This window comes from Lactuca serriola, chromosome 3, assembly GCF_051521515.1.
Source record: "Lactuca serriola cultivar US96UC23 chromosome 3, Lser_US96UC23_V15, whole genome shotgun sequence".
Lineage (NCBI taxonomy): Eukaryota > Viridiplantae > Streptophyta > Magnoliopsida > Asterales > Asteraceae > Lactuca > Lactuca serriola.
Genome location: NC_136410.1, coordinates 20,062,544 through 20,081,628, shown reverse-complemented (window position 1 = coordinate 20,081,628; position 19,085 = coordinate 20,062,544). Strand labels below are relative to the sequence as shown.

The 19,085-nt window shown below is 31.3% G+C and overlaps 2 protein-coding genes across 2 annotated transcripts; both read right to left on the bottom strand.

Annotated features, from left to right (window-relative positions):
- Positions 1–3,685: 3,685 nt before the first annotated feature.
- LOC145091628 (ubiquitin carboxyl-terminal hydrolase 9-like) lies at positions 3,686–8,853 on the bottom strand. The gene is made up of 14 exons (XM_079029388.1): positions 8,623–8,853; positions 8,347–8,512; positions 7,423–7,671; positions 7,138–7,279; positions 7,010–7,069; positions 6,814–6,909; positions 6,333–6,722; positions 6,088–6,228; positions 5,830–6,000; positions 5,502–5,759; positions 5,282–5,427; positions 4,661–5,188; positions 4,298–4,580; positions 3,686–4,217 (listed from the first exon to the last, which is right to left on the bottom strand). The coding sequence occupies exons 2-14, from the start codon at positions 8,496–8,498 to the stop codon at positions 3,984–3,986; spliced, it is 2,850 nt and encodes a 949-aa protein (XP_078885514.1). The 5' UTR covers positions 8,499–8,512; positions 8,623–8,853; the 3' UTR covers positions 3,686–3,983.
- A 7,082-nt stretch (positions 8,854–15,935) lies between these two features.
- On the bottom strand, positions 15,936–18,775 carry LOC145095069 (protein FAR1-RELATED SEQUENCE 5-like). Its single transcript, XM_079033010.1, has 7 exons — positions 18,646–18,775; positions 18,514–18,570; positions 18,174–18,284; positions 17,468–18,086; positions 17,352–17,399; positions 16,296–16,764; positions 15,936–16,190 (listed from the first exon to the last, which is right to left on the bottom strand). Exons 1-7 carry the CDS (start codon positions 18,773–18,775, stop codon positions 15,936–15,938), a joined length of 1,689 nt encoding a protein of 562 aa, XP_078889136.1.
- Positions 18,776–19,085: the final 310 nt, after the last annotated feature.

The following is a 19,085-nucleotide window of genomic DNA, read 5'->3' as shown; positions in this document are numbered from 1 at the left end:
ATAAGCTAATAATGGCCATAACTTTCAAAAGAATAAATCTAGAAAAAGGGGTGATCAAGATAACGACTTTATACCTCCAAGTGGCTTCAACAACACTGAAAATCCCAGATCTAAAGCTTCTCCCTTCAACTTTGCACCACCAACTTCAAGCTCCTTTAGGAAAATCACCAAAGAATACTCTTTAAGTTCACACACACAAAATGGGGAAAGAGGCACAATTAGGGTTTTCTCTGGATTAAGGGGAAGATGAGGGAGACCATCAATGAGAGTTAAGGCCTTTAAATAGGGTGCAAACCCTAAAAATTAGGGTTTTCATGTTCATCCTTCAACTCGTCGAGTAGACATTGAAATATATGCGGGCATTAAATACTCTACACGACGAGTTGGAGCCTTCCAACTCGTTGAGTTACCCTGAAACTATAAATACTAAGCTTTAAATTCATACCTGAAGATTGGCATGTTACATTTTCCTTCAGAAATAAATCAATGAGAGCAGGACCCACGCCAGGGGCGATGCTCCTAGGACTCTGCAAGGGGGTGCAGTCCCTTGAGCCCCGCCATTTGGTCAAACCGATATCAAACGCGTTTTATTTAAGTGTGCACTCTGCACCACTTAACTTGTCTAAAATCAATTTTTTAGATCCATTGGTAAACACTAAAATCACCAACAATTTGCTGATTAATAAATGCATGTAGCATTCTTCATTAATTTACCAAGTCTATTGATTATCATCGACTGATTTCAATAATTGCAAGGATAAAACACATGTACCCTTACAGACATGATCGGCTACTATGAAAGATTTGAAGGTCAAACTTCATGATGATACTTAAGCGACCAGAAGATAGTCATATGAATCCTAAATGCACAACCAAACATAAGGGATTTGGAGGCAATGTTTTAAAAACCGGTTTGAACCGGTTGGACCGGGAACCAGGGAAGGGAGCGGTTTAACTATCACTGGTTTTACATTGATTTTTGAATCGGATTAAACCGGCCATTTTTAGAAAAAACCGGTTAAAATAAATCGGTTAAACCAAATAGAAACACATGAAAAAGAACCATTTACATAATAAACTTTGATGATTTTTCTTTAAATCTATTTAGTTTTCTCTAAATAAAAACATGTGGTAAATGTTATAAAGTTTTTGATGTGTTTGTATTCATCTAAAACTATATTTTGTTTCGGTATTATACTTTATTTTCTTTTTGACATATACGGATTGATGAAAAACATTAAAACTTATGGTTATGTGCTATTTTAATGTATTTGAGTTCATTTACAACTTATTTTTATGTGTGTTTTTAATGTTTGAACTTGTAAACATCAAATTCATGATTTATATATGTATGTATATATAAGAAAATAGGGAGAAAAAACATTAAAAATATAGAAATCGGTTGACCTTGCGGTTGAACTGGTTAAACCAAAAACCGATCGTCATACCGGTTTAACTAAAAAATCGGTTTTTAAAACATTGTTTGGAGGTGTTCAAACACCTGTCAAAGGTGTGAAGAATAAAAAATAATGTATCACGTGTCTAAGTTAGATTACTAGTTATTGATGCGTCGAAAAGATGTATCTAGCAATAATGTCAAAACACACACATATTGCTATAAACATATAATAATTTGGTGGAACGTCTAATCATTGCAACTAATAATGAACACTTGGACAAATCTTGCTCATTGGTAAGTGGTCCCAACATCTATCAGGCAAAGGACAACATGTTTATTGAAATGATCCTTCCATGATCACTAATACGGTAATACCTAATAATTTCATTGGGGAGCACAAAAGGCACTAAAGTTGTAGGGAAAGCAGTCTAATATTATTTTTCCTACATATGTTGTTGCATAGCATGACCCAAATGCTTAAAATATTAAGGTTGGGTTGTATTCATTTGCAAATCATGTTTGCTTAGCATCGAGCTAACAACATAGTCATATGATAGAGTCCACGAACTTATCTTACATTCATATTGATCTTTATTATAGATTATGTCTTAGATAGGAATTAGCATTTCATTAAAAAAATTGTTTAGACTACACAGCTAGTTGGTATCAACTTATTTATGTAAAAGCTAAGGATTTGTTTGCATATAAAATTTTTTAACATAAAAAGTTTTAGACTTGATAGAATTGTTTTCACGTTCCCCCTCTAAATATAGAGGATCATATTATTAATAGGGTTGTAGACAAACCGAACGTTAAACGAATCGTTTGGAAGCTATGAACAATGGTCTCGTTCTTTCATTTATGTTTTTTCGTTTACATTTATTTACTGATAGATCATACTTAACTGTCAGTGGCGAATCCAGACATGATTGTAACCGGGGTGCATAGTATAAAATTACTATTATCATGGGGTCCCTTAACTGAAAACCAATTATAGTTATAAATTTTCTCTATAAAATTGAAGTAAGATTGCATGTTAAGTGGGGCGCATACACCCCACTCAAAACCCCTAAATCCGCTGCTGTTAATTGTGTCCTTTGATACTTTTTACTAAATCCAAAAGCTGTAAACTTAAAACCACTCCTAGAAGCTCTATTTGCACTCTCTTTTCTTTATAATATTCTAATATTATAAGTACATAAACAATATTCAACGAATGAACATAAACAAGAAAATTCATTCGGTTGTTTTGTTGACTTAAACAATGAAGACAAATAAGCTCATGTTCGTATTCGTTTACAACCCTAATATTTAATAGTTACTTTTTGATTTATATATAACTAACATTAGTTTATAACTCGTGGAAACCATGGTTATAAAATTAAAATTGGTATATAAATCAAAAAAATTTAAAAATTGAGTTGTTAAAATAAACATATATTATAATTTATTTTTTCATGACGTTGAAAAATCTCAAAATCTACTACATTAATATTCCTTGAATTTCTTGAAAATGTAAACATAGTAAGTGTAACAAAATTTGCTAAATATCCCTTGATCGGAGGATAAGTGCGGTAGGTAATATTGACATATTTTGACATATAGTTTATGAGTGTGAGTTGTAAAATGAAATTCAAATTGGAGAACCAAAACAATGACATGTGGCATCATATTGATTTAATAGCTTGACACATGGCAAAATAAGATGAACTTTATTTATTTATTAGATAGGGAGATATGGAGATTTGCGAGCAATGTTTTAAAACCCGAGTCGACCCGACCTGTTAGACCGTGACCCAGGATAGAAGGCGGGTCAATTGAAAACAGTTTTTTGTAAAAATCCAGACCGGATCGAACTGGCCGGGTTTCCCCTAAACCGCGGTTGAACCATTATGTCGAACCGGTTAAAACTGGATTGACCCATTTTAATAGGGTTTGGACACAAATAGCGAACGCCAAAACTATAGTTTGTTTTGTGTTTTGTACTCTATGTGGTTGTTTATTGTGTTTAGATTGATCTATACCATGTTTTGATATGTTTTTCAATGTTTAAACTTTTTAAATATCAAATTATATATGTTTTTCAATGTTTAAACTTTTTAGATATCAAATTATTTTCTAGGAAAGGATACTTTAAAACCAAAAAACTTAAGTTAATGCCCTTAGGATGCAAAAACAAACAAAACACAGGCAGCTTGGCTACAATGATGTTAACCCAATAATACGAAAAAGGGTCGAATCAGTTAAAATGATGTTGGAATAAAGTATCAAGTAGTATATGCAAAATGGATAATAAAAAACCTTTAAATACCGACCAACAATGTTTCCAATTCCAATAGCAGTCAAAACAAATATATATAACTACACCACCCGCTGCTTCCTTCTTTCCTTCCTTCCAACATATATAAAAATATTATATATATATAAAATCCCAAAATCCCTGAAATGCATATATGCATATGCATATCCCACTTCTCATCAAATCAAAATATATTTTTTTCTTCATCAGCCAAATCTGAGATAGGAGTAGGGAGTTTAAGTTTGGTCTTTTCTTGTTATTACTTGACTAGTTGTTGTCTAATCTTCAAAAATCCTCCTCAAGGGAATGGGAATGGGATGATGACTCTCCCACAGATACAGATACTGATCCATTACCATTACCATTGTTAGGTTTAGTTTTAGTTTTAGTTTTAGTTTTAGCTGTTGTTTTGACTCTTTGGTAAAACAACAAATAAGCTGCTGATGTCCTGATGTCACCTTCGCTTACAGCTGTCACATGTGCATCATCAAAGTGATACCATCTATCTTCCTCAACCAACTACAACAAAACAAAACAATGTTTTACTTTTTTTTTTTCTTTTACTTACTTTCATCAAAAAAATATGTTTTACATTTTACCTTTGCATATGCAGAGTAATGGCCACCACCAAGCCCCCCATAATGATTGCTGATAGCATACAGTTCATAAATATTAGACCCACCAGATGCAGACGTTTCTTCACTTTTCACATATTTGCTTAAATCAAGATTGTGAATTGGAAAATTCACAAACGTGTCCAGTTTGTTCTTCAAGAATCTGCTGTATGAAAATCTTTTCAAATGGAACACTATGATATCAGGCAGCCTCCATAAATCCAATTTCTTTGTCGCTTGTCTATGCTCCTTGCAACCAGGGCAATACCTGAGAGAGAGAATCAATAAAAACAAAATTCAACAACCATAAACAATTAAAAATAAATAATTATAATCCATAATTCATACCACATATCATCAGGCCCTAGAGGCTCCTCCTTCAAGAAAGCATCCAGACAAGAAAACAACGAGATGGACTCTTGTTTAGTTTTTTTAACACTGACACCTGGCTTATTCACCGTGGGAAGATCCTTGAGGTAATTTGCATCGTATAAATCATGTTCTTTTTCAGTCCAATCCAGCAAAACTTTAACCATTTTGTTAGGTTTTATGACTGTATCCTTTAAGAGGGGTCTGCCACTCATACCCCTTTCATCTGATATGCATAAAAGATAGGATAATTCCCCATTAGACTTTTCATCAAAGTCTTTGTTGTCCTCCATGAGAGAGTCACTAGTGGATTCTTCCATGGGTTCTGAAGCCGACCCGTTGACTTTTTGACCATTTGATGATGATGATGATGTGGATGAAAAAGCTTTCCTTTTTAATGGAGCGAGAACTCTGTTCACTGCTACCTCGATGTCAGCACCCGTTTTTGCACCTTCTAAGTAGGTAATCAATGGTGTCAAGAACTTCTTCCTCTCACCTGCCTTTGAGCTGTGTAAATAAATAAATAAATAAAAAGTATCTTTATTATAATCGTGTACTATTATAATACCCATGAATGTAGATTCTACAATGATAACTTACTTCTCAAGATATCTATGGCAAATCTCTAACTTGGGAAATTCAGATTGTTTTTTAGAGAGTCGATAGGCAACAATGAATTCTTCATCTTTGACTGTATGCAACGAATCACCATTCTCCAATAATTTGTATATACCATGATCATAAACCTAAACATCAAGAAACATAAGATAAGAACTATGAATTTATATATATATATCAATAATAAAGAGATTATTATTACCTCTGCAAGAATTAGGGTTTCATCACTCTCTAAACAGCATGCAGTACACAAAGCCTGGAACAGATCTTTGCAGCAGCCATGTTTTGAGACAGTTACAGTGAATGGCATTGGTAAGCTGCTTCCATCTCCATAAAATACAGTTACAGTCATTGAACGGGTGGCAGTTGAAGGTAGAGGTAAAGATAAGTACATGAAAGGGTCAAATGTGATTGAGATTTTGTCACAAACTGGACAAACCAGAGTCGATTTGTATTGTCCCTGCAGATTTTTTTCATTCAGAATTTAGCATCAAGAAATGCATTAAGAACTTGACTCAGATATTAATTACCTGGCAGACATCCACTACAATCGAATCATTTCTTGCTTTATGATAACTCCAAAACTCATTTGCAACTTCCTCATCAGCACGTCCATCAGAGTCTTTTGTCTCAAAATAAGGCTTCTGTTTCACACGATTCAGATCTTCATGTAATCCATCCAACAAGAATGCAAGAAGTTCCTACAGAGAAAAAAAAAACTGTTATTAATATTATCACAGAGTATATAACCATTGAGATTAATAAAAAAAAAAAAAAAAAGGAATTACTTGTGAATCATGCTGATTATATCCACTAAACTGGGGAGCAAAACGTGCAAGTTTTCCTTTAAAAGCACGAGGAGGAACTGCAGTACGACCAGATGACCAAAGTTTCCTCAACAATTCACCAAATGCAACTGCAAGTTCACCCTGGATGACAAAATAATCAGAAACTTTAATTCTTGTATATAAAAAGTTATCATTTTCACAAAACATTCAAACTAGTTAGTAGTTACAATTTACAATTTACATACATGCATTCCTAGAGGGTTTTGCTTGTTGATCTCCTCGGTGTAATCTTGCAAAAAGTAGTCTACAAGAGGTGGAGTATGGACTAAACATTGAAGAGCACTGTTCATGAAACAAGTGTTTCCCAAATTCTGTAATCCTGCTAAACCTCTATCTCTTTTTGGGCCAGTTTTAACAGAATCATGTACATCTTCCATATCTATTGAGCTTAAAGTGACTCCTTGATATAAACTAGAACCATAATCTGTTGCATAACCATTTGACAAACTTGGGCCACCTGCTATTGTGCGGGTTGACCTTTGTGGCTCCATGGGAACCAAAGCTAACTCATTTCCTGTTGAATCCATGCCACAGCCTGATGGTATAAATCCATCAACTTGCACATCTATAAGTATCTGCAAAAACAAACAAGGATTAATAATAGAGGCCTAATTCTAATCCATTTAGGAGAAAGGGTAGTTGGGACTTTTGTCAAATAATACTCACAGATTGATCCATTTGCAGGTTAGCCTCCTCCAGGGTTTGATTTGAATACACCAAAGCTGCTTGCTTGACATTATTAAAATAGTCCCACATGTGTATCTGCATGAATTGAAATGACACAAGAAAATGATGAGTGGAAAAGGGTAGAGAAATTTTCATTCCAGAAAACCTAAAATCGTATCAGATTATGAAGCTTAACCTTTTCTGATTCTACCCCTTTAAGAGCCGATACTTGTTTATGAAGTTCACGTAATGAGGCCTATATAATATTATTTTAAAGGTCAGTTACAATAAAGAAATCTTGATGAAAGTTAACAGATGGATTACCTTTTTGGTTATGTGTATGATTATTTCACTCTTGTCTCTTGAATCAATCAATGTCAATGCCAGAGGGAACACCTCAACTGCATATGTCTCCCGTGTTCCTACTGATATCATCTTTCTTGGTAAAGCTGGTCCTCCTTTGTACCTAAGGGATAAGTTTAGCATTAAACAAGAGTATCTTTCATTTTCTTGTCTTCTAAATGTGATGTTTGGAACTTATATCTTAAAATATGAATACAAGGATAAGATTGAATATATAAGTTTTTGAGAACAAAATCTAGCATATACCATCCATGAAGCTTATCCCAAACCCCTTGAGGAACTAAAACATAATCTTCTCTTTCAACAAGTGTTCTAGGAAGCTGTAGATCATTGCCATCATGACCACCTTCATTTGCAATTATATCTGTGTTATCAATTGGTCCTGGTCTCTCGCCTACTTTTGAAGATGCTGAAGCCTGTTTATCATTAGAAAGCTCTTCCAACTGATATGCACCAGTTTCCTCACCAACATATTTCTGCCATTTTGTAAACCACCTGTAAACATACAAATCGAATACATGACAAACAGGAAAATCCATGATAAGAACATTAGCCATTTTGTAAACCACCTGTAAACAATCAAATTGGTGTTCTGGTAGTAATTTAGAAATCCATATTCATTAACATGTAACTCATAATCTTATCGGCTATTTTTGCATTCTAATTGATAACAATGACTGAGATTGATTGAATCTGATGCTTACAAAATTTATAGGTTGTTAATTGCTTGCTAAGATTCTGCATGTTCCTTTTAAGAGTTTTGGACATGAGCTTTTATATGTTATCGCATGATTTTGATGTTGGTCAACTGGTGTGTGCTCTATTTTCAGTCTAGCAGCCAAAAAGTTTAGCAGTATCTTTTGATTTTTGACCAAAACTAGCATGTTGATCATGTTTAAGAGCAACTTGCAGTGATGCACCAAACATCCATGCAAAATAAAATAATGAGGCCAGGACGTGTTTTAAGATCCTCATAAGAGGATTATTCATGGAAAAAATTGATCTGTAAACAACGGATGAAACAGATGACAAGTAGACTAGACACCAAAAGGAAGATCCAAAAATCATAGAATCGGCTTCAAATCAGCGCTCATTCAACAAGAATTGCCATCCCCGAATCTTAAGCAAAAACTACAGATTACAAGTTAACTTAGATATACATTAGATTACCTGTTGGAGACGACATAATATAAGTTGCCCTCTTTCAAACATAACTCGGCCTTATCTGTTAACTCCTTAACAATCCTTCGCTCTTCCTCTGGAGTGCACGGCAAGCATAGTGATTCGTTATCCATTAGGGCACCCGAATCAGCAATCGTCATGATCGGTACAAAACCTAAAAACGATAGAAGAGAAAATCAAATCGGACACCAACTATTGCTAAAACAGGGGTAAGATTGAATCAAATCTTTGCAAATATTGAAAAGGGGAAAAGGGTTTATATACTTTGAAATGTTAAATAATAGTGGCAGGACTTGAAGAGACGTGGGCAGATCGTGAAGAAGAGAGGTTCAGCAAATGTAATCGGAAGAGTTTAAGGAGATTTGCGGAACCCTAGATTGCAGGGGGGGCGATTCGATCTGGAAGAGGCAGTTGTGGAAGAGAGAAGAAAGAAAAAAAAAATGGTATTACCGTCCTTTGAAGGTGTCCTCTTCGATGTTGTTTTTAACTTTTTGAGCCACCAAACCTTTTCTTTTATACCCTCTCTCCAACTCAACCCAACCCAACCCGATCTTTTTCGATTCCATATAATCGGTTTTTAGTTAACGTTCTTTTATTTATTTAAGGATTCAATTTTATATGGATTTAATTTTGGAAGTTCAATTTTATAAGTTATATATATATATATATATATATATATATATATATATAAAAGGTTAGATTCATGTGAGACCACTTGATTTTGTGAGACGGGAAGACCAAATCTTGACCACTCATCCTAAATAATCAAAGGCTGATATTAATTCAGATTAAACCATCAAAATAGGCGGTGGCAATTTTGTAAATTAATGGAACTTTGGGATTAGATCAAGACACGGAGGGGCATGAATGGAATTTTGCATTCTTTTTCTTTCAACACACAAAAACACCCGGTACGAACCCTAAAACCCATTTGATCCAAATCTCGATCATCGTTCTGCTTCCAAATCTCGATCATTGTTTCAGACTCTGGTTCTGATTATACCTGAAATTCATCTTCCGATTATTACACGAAAACCACTCGATAATCAACTAGAACATTAAAAACATTTTGATTTTGAATTTGATATCGAATCAAATGGCTCATTCTACAGATTTTGATTCTGATTTTGTATCAACAGTTGTTCCAAGTAAGTATAATACTACAAACCTCTTGTTCTAACTCAATAAACCTATCTGTTCTTATTATAGAAAGTTTTTTCACTTTAAATCGTTGTGTATTCAATAAATGTCTAATAATCGAGATAGTTCACTAGCGATTTATATGTCGAAGTCAGGATGTAATGGAATATAGCATTATAAAGCATACAATCTAAACCTAAATCTCAGTGTGTGATTTATATAGAGTCTATGTATCTAAATGTTAACTCTACAGAGTGTTCTAATTATTCCCCATTTCATTTGATCTAAATATTCTTAATCAAAATCAACAAAGATGTTATGTTATTCTAACTAATTGTTCATCATTTAATTAGAATTAGATCCATAAACTGTCTAATACTATAGATTTTGGTAACACAAATCTCTTATTATGATTGTAGTATAGTGTTTAGCCAAAAAAAATCTTTGTATTCTAGTGAATTTTATGTTGATTGATAAATAGAAATTTGTTGTTATGTATTTATAGAACTATGACCAGATTATATATCATAAACTAATATGAATTCTAATGAAATTTGTTGTTATTGATGCAGCTAAAAAAGTGCAAACAAATGCAACTGTAAGAAAAAACATGGAAAGAAATTTATATCGATATAGGTATAAAATGTGATTACTTTTAGATTAAATATTATAATTGCTTTTATTAACCTCTAAATGCTTTTGATAAATATTCTAATTGTTTTTATTTGATAATTTTCTTCATACAGATTCAGCGAGTCAAGATAGAGTTAAAAAAGGTATGAGCACACTTTCTTTCAAATAATTCATAAAAAAAAAAAAACAAATGTTTGGATTTATTTTTCTAATTGATTTTAATTGTTAAATTTCATGACAAAAGATTTGCAAATTGTAAATCAAAAGAAAAAGAAGACAGATCTTATGTTGATTGATAAATAGAAATTTGCTGTTATGTATTTATAGAACTGTGACCAGATTATATATCATAAACTAATATATTCTAATTGATTTATTTTTCTAAGTTAGTTATTCTGAATATTCTAATTTTGTTTTATCATATATTCTAATTGATTTTAATTGTTAAATTTCATGACAAAAGATTTGCAAGTTCTAATGTAATTTGTTGTTATTGATGCAGCTAAAAAAGTGCAAACAAATGCAACTGTAAGAAAAACAGGGAAAGAAATTTATATTGATATAGGTATAAATTGTGATTACTTTTAGATTAAATATTATAATTGCTTTTATTAACCTCTAAATGTTTTTAATAAATATTCTAATTGTTTTTATTTGATAATTTTCTTCATACAGATTCAGCGAGTCAAGATAGGGTTAAAAAAGGTATGAACACACTTTCTTTCAAATAATTCATAAAAAAAATGTTTGGATTTATTTTTCTAAGTTAGTTATTCTGAATATTCTAATTTTGTTTTATCATATATTCTAATTGATTTTAATTGTTAAATTTCATGATAAAAGATTTGCAAATTGTAAATCAAAAGAAAAAGAAGGCAGATGAAGGAAAATCAAAGAGAAATTTTTAAAAAAAAAAAAAAAACGTTGTTACTTCTGAAAGCGACTCTGATTCGTCCTCACAGCATAGAAAAAGAATTAAAAAAGGTATCAACAATCATTCTTTAAAACACTTAACAAAATAAATTTTTTGGATTTATTTTTTCGGTTGATTATTATGAACATTCAAGTTGATTAAAATAAATATTCTAATTTATTTCAATTTTTAAATTTCTTCATACATCTAAAAATACAAAAAAGAAGAAAAGACTTGAAAAGAAAAAACGACACTATGTTTCAGATTCTTCATCTTCACAGTCAGAGACATCCACAACAGAGAGTGATGAATATGATAAAATATGTTGTCTTTTATAATATATATGTTGACATCCAATAAAAGTATATTATATTTTTCTAATAGAATAATTATTGATGCAGATAAAGTAAATAAAAAGAAAAAAAGAAAAGTCAAAAAACATTTCAAGCGTCACAACAAATTAATCCATAATGATGTGAAGCACAAAAAGAAAAAACATGTTTATGATTCTTCAACAGAATCAGAGACAGAATCATATACACAGTCAACGGGTAAAATAATCAAAACTTTTTTTTTTCGTGAAATATGATTTTATACTATACAATTCCAATATTATGGAACAATATAAATATTAGAGTGTTTCGAAGAATAGTTTTCATAGACTATGTTTGACATGAATTGTTTATGGATCATAAATGAAATTCTTGGTATTTTGATGTGAAAGTATTTTTCTATTGTTTATTGATGTGAAAGTATGTTTCTATGATATGAAATATTTATGGTTCATATTACACATTCTATATATTATTATATCATAAATCATGTTATACTTGATTTTTTGTTGTTTTACTTAGCTGATATAGGATTTTGTAACATTTGAGTTTATTTTTTTATAAATAATATAATTTGAATAAATATCTACATTTTACTTAGATGATATAGTATTTTTGGATTAAATTTCATAGAATATTCTGATATAATAAGTGTATATGTATAATATTCTGTTTGGAATATTACTTTGTAATTAAATGATATATGATTTTTGGATTTTTGTGGGGTTACTAACATCTATGACTGATGTAATGAATTAGATGATGAATCTGATGAAGAAATCTATGTAAAAAAAAGAACCGGTGATGGAAAATATGTTGAAGGAGTGACAAAGATTAAAGAAGCAAAAAGGAAGAGGAATAGTGGGGACAATCGTGCAGCAATAAAGAAACAAAAATACCATGGAAGAGCAAAAGACTGTGAAAGATATATTAAAGGAGTTGCCTTCAATAAACACTAGATCGACACCTGGATTGATGACAGATGTTGTAAGTTCTTTGACATCAGAACAAAAAGATTGGGTGAAATGGATGGGATTTAAAGCATTTTTGAAGATCAACATTAAGAGTATTCCTTTAAAACTTTGCCATTTTGTGCTTAAGCATTATGATGAAGGCACAAACAGTATTCTGATTAAAGGAAAAAGAATAAAGATCACAAAGGAAAAAAATTCATAAAGTGTTTGGTTTACCCAAAACTGGAAAAAACTTATTTGACTTGGACAAGGTTAGTGAAGATCATCAAGTGTTTGATGGATGGATGAAGGAACTTGAAGACGGAAAGGCAAATGCAACAAACTACAAGAATATTATTCAAAAATCCGAACAAGTGGATATGAATTTCAAGCTGGGTTTCATGGCTTTATTTGTTAATACGTTTGCAGAATCCATTCCTATGGGGACAAACAGCTTAGTTCCAGTTAGAGCACCTGTTGAAGTAGATGACATTTCTAAAATCGATTGGTGTGCATATTTGTTGTACGTGTGGAAAATTCAAAAGGGAGATGGCGTCCAGACAACCCCAAGTGTTATTATAGAGGCCCGATGTTGTTGCTATTGGTATGTTTTTTCATTTACTTATTTTTTTTCTTAAAAATGGATATCTAATATGATGTTGAAATAATGCAGCTAATTTACTGTGATGAAATTGAATGCAAGCTCCAAAAAATAGAACGTAAAACACCATTAGTTATGATGTGGACAACAGATAAGTTGAAGGAAAGACAATCTTTTGAGATTGAAGCTGGTGGATTTGGGGTTGGGAATCTAATTGAACAAAGTTCAAATTTAGAACGTGAGAAGAATGAAAATCAGGTGAATGAGAATCAGGACACACGTATTGAGGTATATTCTAAGTAGAATATATTATTAAATTATGTTTTAGAATATATTTTAATTATATCCTAACTTAATATAAGAAAAATATTTTAATGTCTTTTTATATTAGGTTAAAGTATGATTTTATAAAAATCTGGATATTCTTATATTACATGTTTATGGTTCATAGTAAATATTCTAGATATTCTGAGATGATAAAATATTACATGCTCATAATTCTATTATTTTATTATTTTTCAGGAATATAAAGATAACTTTGATAAGATGTTCAATAAAGTTTCATCAAGAAAGGAGGACATGTATGGAATTGTTTCTGATTGTATATCAAAGTTCCCAGATGTCAATATGACAAATGAGTTGAAAGAGAAGTTCATTAAGTTATTTTCAGATCCTATTTTTCAAGTGCTGATAATCAAAACAATGAAAACAAAAAAAAAGGGATCACATGAAAGGGTTGAATCTCAAAATGGTGACACAGGGGAGAATGATATAAGTTCTTACAAATCACCATATATGGATAAAGCTGTGAATTTATTTGATAGAATTGATTTGCAGAATGTTCTTATGATTCAGGTTCTAATAAGATGTGCACATGAGAAAAATAGAGTGTAATTCACTAACTCTTGGTATAATACATGTGTATATTTATTCTAATGTTGATGACATATTTTTTGTTCATGTTTAAAATTAATGTTGATGACATATTTTTTGTTCATGTTTAAAATTAAGGGAGGTACTTTTTGAAACAAATACGGGAGAGATTATGCATAGACAGAATTTTGAGAGCATGCGGCCTGAACATGTTATACATCATCGTGTGATTGATTCTTGGGCTGTTGTTCTAAATTATGAGGAACAAAAATCAAAAAGTAAACCATACCGCCTGTTCTTCAATATCAAATTTATGGTAAATTCTTTTACAATGGGAACTTCTATATTTTAGTTGTAAATTCTAACAAGATATTCTAATTTTTCTGTTTTTCTATGTTTACAGAGTTCTGAGTTGTTAGATGAAATTAAATCTTTTGACGAGCGTTTTTTAACTTTTGAGACTCGTGTTGATAAGTTTCTATCTAATTTCAAGGCAAATGTAGATTTCAATGATCTTAAACTCGTAAGAATATTTTATTAATTAAAATATTACATTAGGATAGGAATTATGTTAACTTTTTGATGAATTTGTTGGAATTGCAGGTGGTTTTCCCAATACATAATGGTGATCAGATGTATCCTGTTGTTTTCAACCTAACATATCCACAAGTTCATATTATAGACAACATACAAACAAAATCGTTAGAAGAAACTTATGGAATGACACCTACATCATTAGTAAGTTTTCATTTACTTTTATTAAATGTATTAAAGTTACAATATAATAGATTGAATAATGTGATTTTGTTAATATACATTGCAAGAATTGTACTTTATACGATATCTAGAGAAAACTACATTTATCGTCAATAAAATCGAAGGTTTGTGATCAACAACAATGAAGATGATGAAAATTGACTGGAACACAAAGAAGTTGACAACAGAGAATGGAGCACTTTTAATGAGACATATGGAAAAATATTGTGGAGAAAAGCAAGGAAAGTGGAATGTGGAAATGGAAAAAGGCAGTGATGTGCAAGATGTTCAATTTGTAAAATTACGTGCCTTATATTCTGTTAAGATTGCTACACATGAAATCAACAACCACAAGGAGAGAGTTATCAAAGAGGCAATCGAATTTGGAAAATTTGATCATGCGACTAGAAAAAAGATGTTAGAGGAAGGTATACAAAGAATGGATGAATTGGAAATGGGTAGTAAATAGAATTTGATAGAAGTTTGGAATTTTATAAATGTGGTTATGGTGACTTAACAACAATTCCTTTTCTAATATCTATATTATTTTGAACAAATTAGACAAAAAAATGATGCCTAGTATTATGTAAGAAACTTGATATGGTTTATTAGGTGATTAATGCTTAATGTATAGTAGGTATTATGATCACTTCTTAATGACCATGGTAGAATATTCTAATAGAATAATGTATAATGGCATCAGTATTCTATTAGAATAATATTATATGTTGCATATACCTATATAACATTCTTACATGCATAATCTTGTATTATAATATTTTGATAACAAAGCATTATACTGCAATCATTCATATATACTTCAAAAAATTAAAGATTGAAAGTATTAGAAGAATCAATATGTTCTCAGATGTATAACACATCATCACAACCCAAATGTCTCATACATCATCACAAACCAAAACAATAGAAAAATCTCCAAACTAAAAAATTCAAACTTTTATCTATATGGTATTATTGAACTTTATTGAAATACGAAAAAAATCGAAATATATTTCTAGACACAACTATGCACTTTGTACCTTGGAGTTATTCAACAATGTCAAACATTTCCTTGAATTATTCCCTTTAACCCCACATGTTTTGCATGATCTTGATTGCTTGTTACCTTGAATAGTAGCCTTCTCCAAAGCACTTTTTAAACGTTTTCCTGTACCAAAACCTTTATTCTTCACCATAGGTGGATTTTCAACATCAACAACTTCAGGATTCGTAGTAGCTCTGTAAAGTTTATCAATATGAGCTTCTTTTGTAACCGGTAATTTGTCTGAACCTTGTTCACCAATATCAGTCATAAAAACTTCAAGCTTCTGCATGAACTCTTCTAACTTCTTGTCATCATTACTTAATGAAGACAATCATTGATCAAGCATGGAAAAAGCTTTATACGCAACCTTCTCAACATTTCCAGACGAATCACCATATCTAAACGTCCTTTTCAAAACTGTGGTGGGGATAATATCTCTTCTCCATCTCTTAAGAATGTATCTTGACGGAATCTCTTGTATGTCATAAATCTTTAGAATACATAAGATGTGTCTACAAAAAATTCCAAACCGCTCAAAAAGCATGCATGAACAATTCACCGTTAGATCTTCTCTGTTGAATTCAACCTGTTTCAAAAGTATTAGGATAATAAGTATATTCAAAAAAGAAAAATTAGAATATTTTTTCAAAATTATTAGAATATTAAGTATATTCTAAAATGTCAACATTACCTCAAAATCACCTTCACTTGTGTTAAAATTCCATTCAGAATCGATGTCAACTTTTTCTTTTTTCTCAACTACTACCTTCTTCTTTGATATATTTGTCCTTTTATGTTTGACAATGCATATGTCAGAAACAACGCCTGATGTAACACTCTTCTGTGAACAAGAAACAAGTGAATGAAGAATCTCCCTCTGCACCATGAGAAAAATAGTCCTGGTGTATACCATAGATGCATGTTTCTCCATATCTTCAAGAGGTGTTTTGATGATTGGAATTATAGTAGATGTATCAAAATCAAATTTGATCTGATTATTCCTTTGCCTTTCCATAACAGACTTAAAAGCATTCATGAAATTGTTTAACGTATAACCATGATGCGATACCCTATTGAATGCTGAATTCTCACTTTCCGACCGAGAAGTTGTTCTCATTAGACCTGACATCGGTACATCTTTAAAATAGGCTGGAATCCAACTGCTTCTCAAATCAAACATATCTTTCATCCATTTATTGTCTTGCAACTTATATTTTACCATTAATGCATCCCATCTCATTTCAAAATCATTGACAGCAATTTTGGAGTCTCATATTATACTATTGAAGTCCGCCTTAAAATCCGATTCATTCATTGTTTCCCAGCTTACCTTCAAAAACAATTCATATATTATTCTGTTAGAATATAATATAGTATAAAAAGGTATTTCATTTAATCTATTATCCTAATTACAAAAAATATTTCATTTAATATTCTGATAAGAATATTCTGATAAGAAAAGAACAATAATGTCATATTTATATTGAAAATAATGTCATATTTATACTGATAAGAATATAACAATAATGTTAGTACCTTCAATGGAAGTTTACTTGTGATATGTCACATACAAAATCTATGTTTTGTGTATGGCAATACTATCTCAATAGCTTTTTTCATTGCTGGATCTTGATCGGTCACGACCATGATTGGTGCTTTTCCAAAACACTTCAAGAATGACCGAAGTAACCAAATATAGGAATTTGTATCTTTTCTACACAACAAACCAACTCCAAAAGTGACGCACCTTTTGTGATTATCAATGTCAGTAAAAGGTACAAATACCATACAATACCTAAAAAAACACAAAAAAATACCATTAGAATATATAACTAAAAATGTTTATAATTCTAGAATAAATACCTGTTTGTACGATATGTTGCGTCAAATGAAACAACGTCCCCAAATAACTCAAAGTTTTGTTTTGAAGTGTCATCAGCCCAAAAGAGAGCATTTAACTGCTTCTTGTCACATCTGTATTCGTATGTAAAATTTGTAACATTCTCTTTACGATTCTGAAGCTTTGTAATCAACAAATTTGCATCAGTGCCCCCGATGTGACAATTTATATCCCTTGTAAAAATTTTCCAATCTATCTCTAGTCCATCAACAAATTCGCATCCACCTTTTATAACGCACATTAGCCTATATGTTGTAGTTGCCCCCACCTTTGCACTCGAAAGCTTATGTATAAAAGCTTGATCAACAACATCCAACTGACGTTTAGCTCTTGAAAGATGCATACAATCTTGATTGATCAATTTGTGGTTGTGTTGTTGTTCAAAGCGCCACAGGTAAACTTCTGAAGAATGCGGTATAACTTTGAATGCAACAAAAGCTTTGCAATTTGTGCGTTTACAATTACTATTTCTCAATTGCTTGTTATGATCTTCACTAATTGTGTCTAAGGTAGAAGTGTTTGGCAATCCCCCTCTATTGCATATAAAATATTTCGAAGTTGTGATTCCACTCTTTTTCCTCTCTGTTGATTTTCTAATATCAAAACCAGATCTTAATGCATATCATTTATACCACTTAATATCATCTTTGATATCTTTAAAAATTGAACCCAAAGTAGGTATCCAACTAGCTTCAGCCTCTGGAATCCAAAATAAAGAACCATCAGCTCCAATGAATTGTTTGCAAGAGCCATATTGTGCTGCAACATTGTCACTTTGAACTACAAAAAAGAATATACCACCATGTTAACATATAATCAGAATAATTTGCATTCATATGACTGTAATCATAAAAAACCACAATGTTATATGTGCATTATTATATAAGCATAATATGTAGTAACATGAACTTATCACCAACATCATTCTATAAAGAATAACCGATATCAGTAACAGAATTACCTTGGATTTCCGATTGATTTCAATCATTATGCAGAATCTCTGAATCACCAGAGCTGAATTGATGATTTTCTTCATCGTAATGATCATTTCCGATGTCATTCATATCTAAATCATACATAACTATTACTACATTAAAAATTGAATATGTTATATGTAACTAACAATGAAAGCAATGATTACCTTGGGTTTCCGATTGATTTTCCTCGTTATGAAGAATCTCTGAATCAGTAGAGCCGAACTGATGATTTTCTTCATCGAGATGATTGTTTTCGATGTCATGCATATCCAAATCATCCATAACTGTTATCATTATTGATATATCAATGTATGTACAATATTCTATAAGAATAACATGGAGTCTCATGAACTTATCATGAACTTATCACTAAGATGATGTTAATGAAAAACAAATAGATGATGTTAATCAAAAGAAACCAGATGACATATTGCTGAAAAACATAATGATTGAATGAAAGTTAAAAACAAACAATGAAATAGATGATGCATTGTCAAATAACATATTATAGATTAAATTGTTTTCTAGCTCAAACAAATTCAACAACAAATGATCTTTGATTGCTGAATTGGATGTCTCAACAACAGATGATGTTTGATTGCTG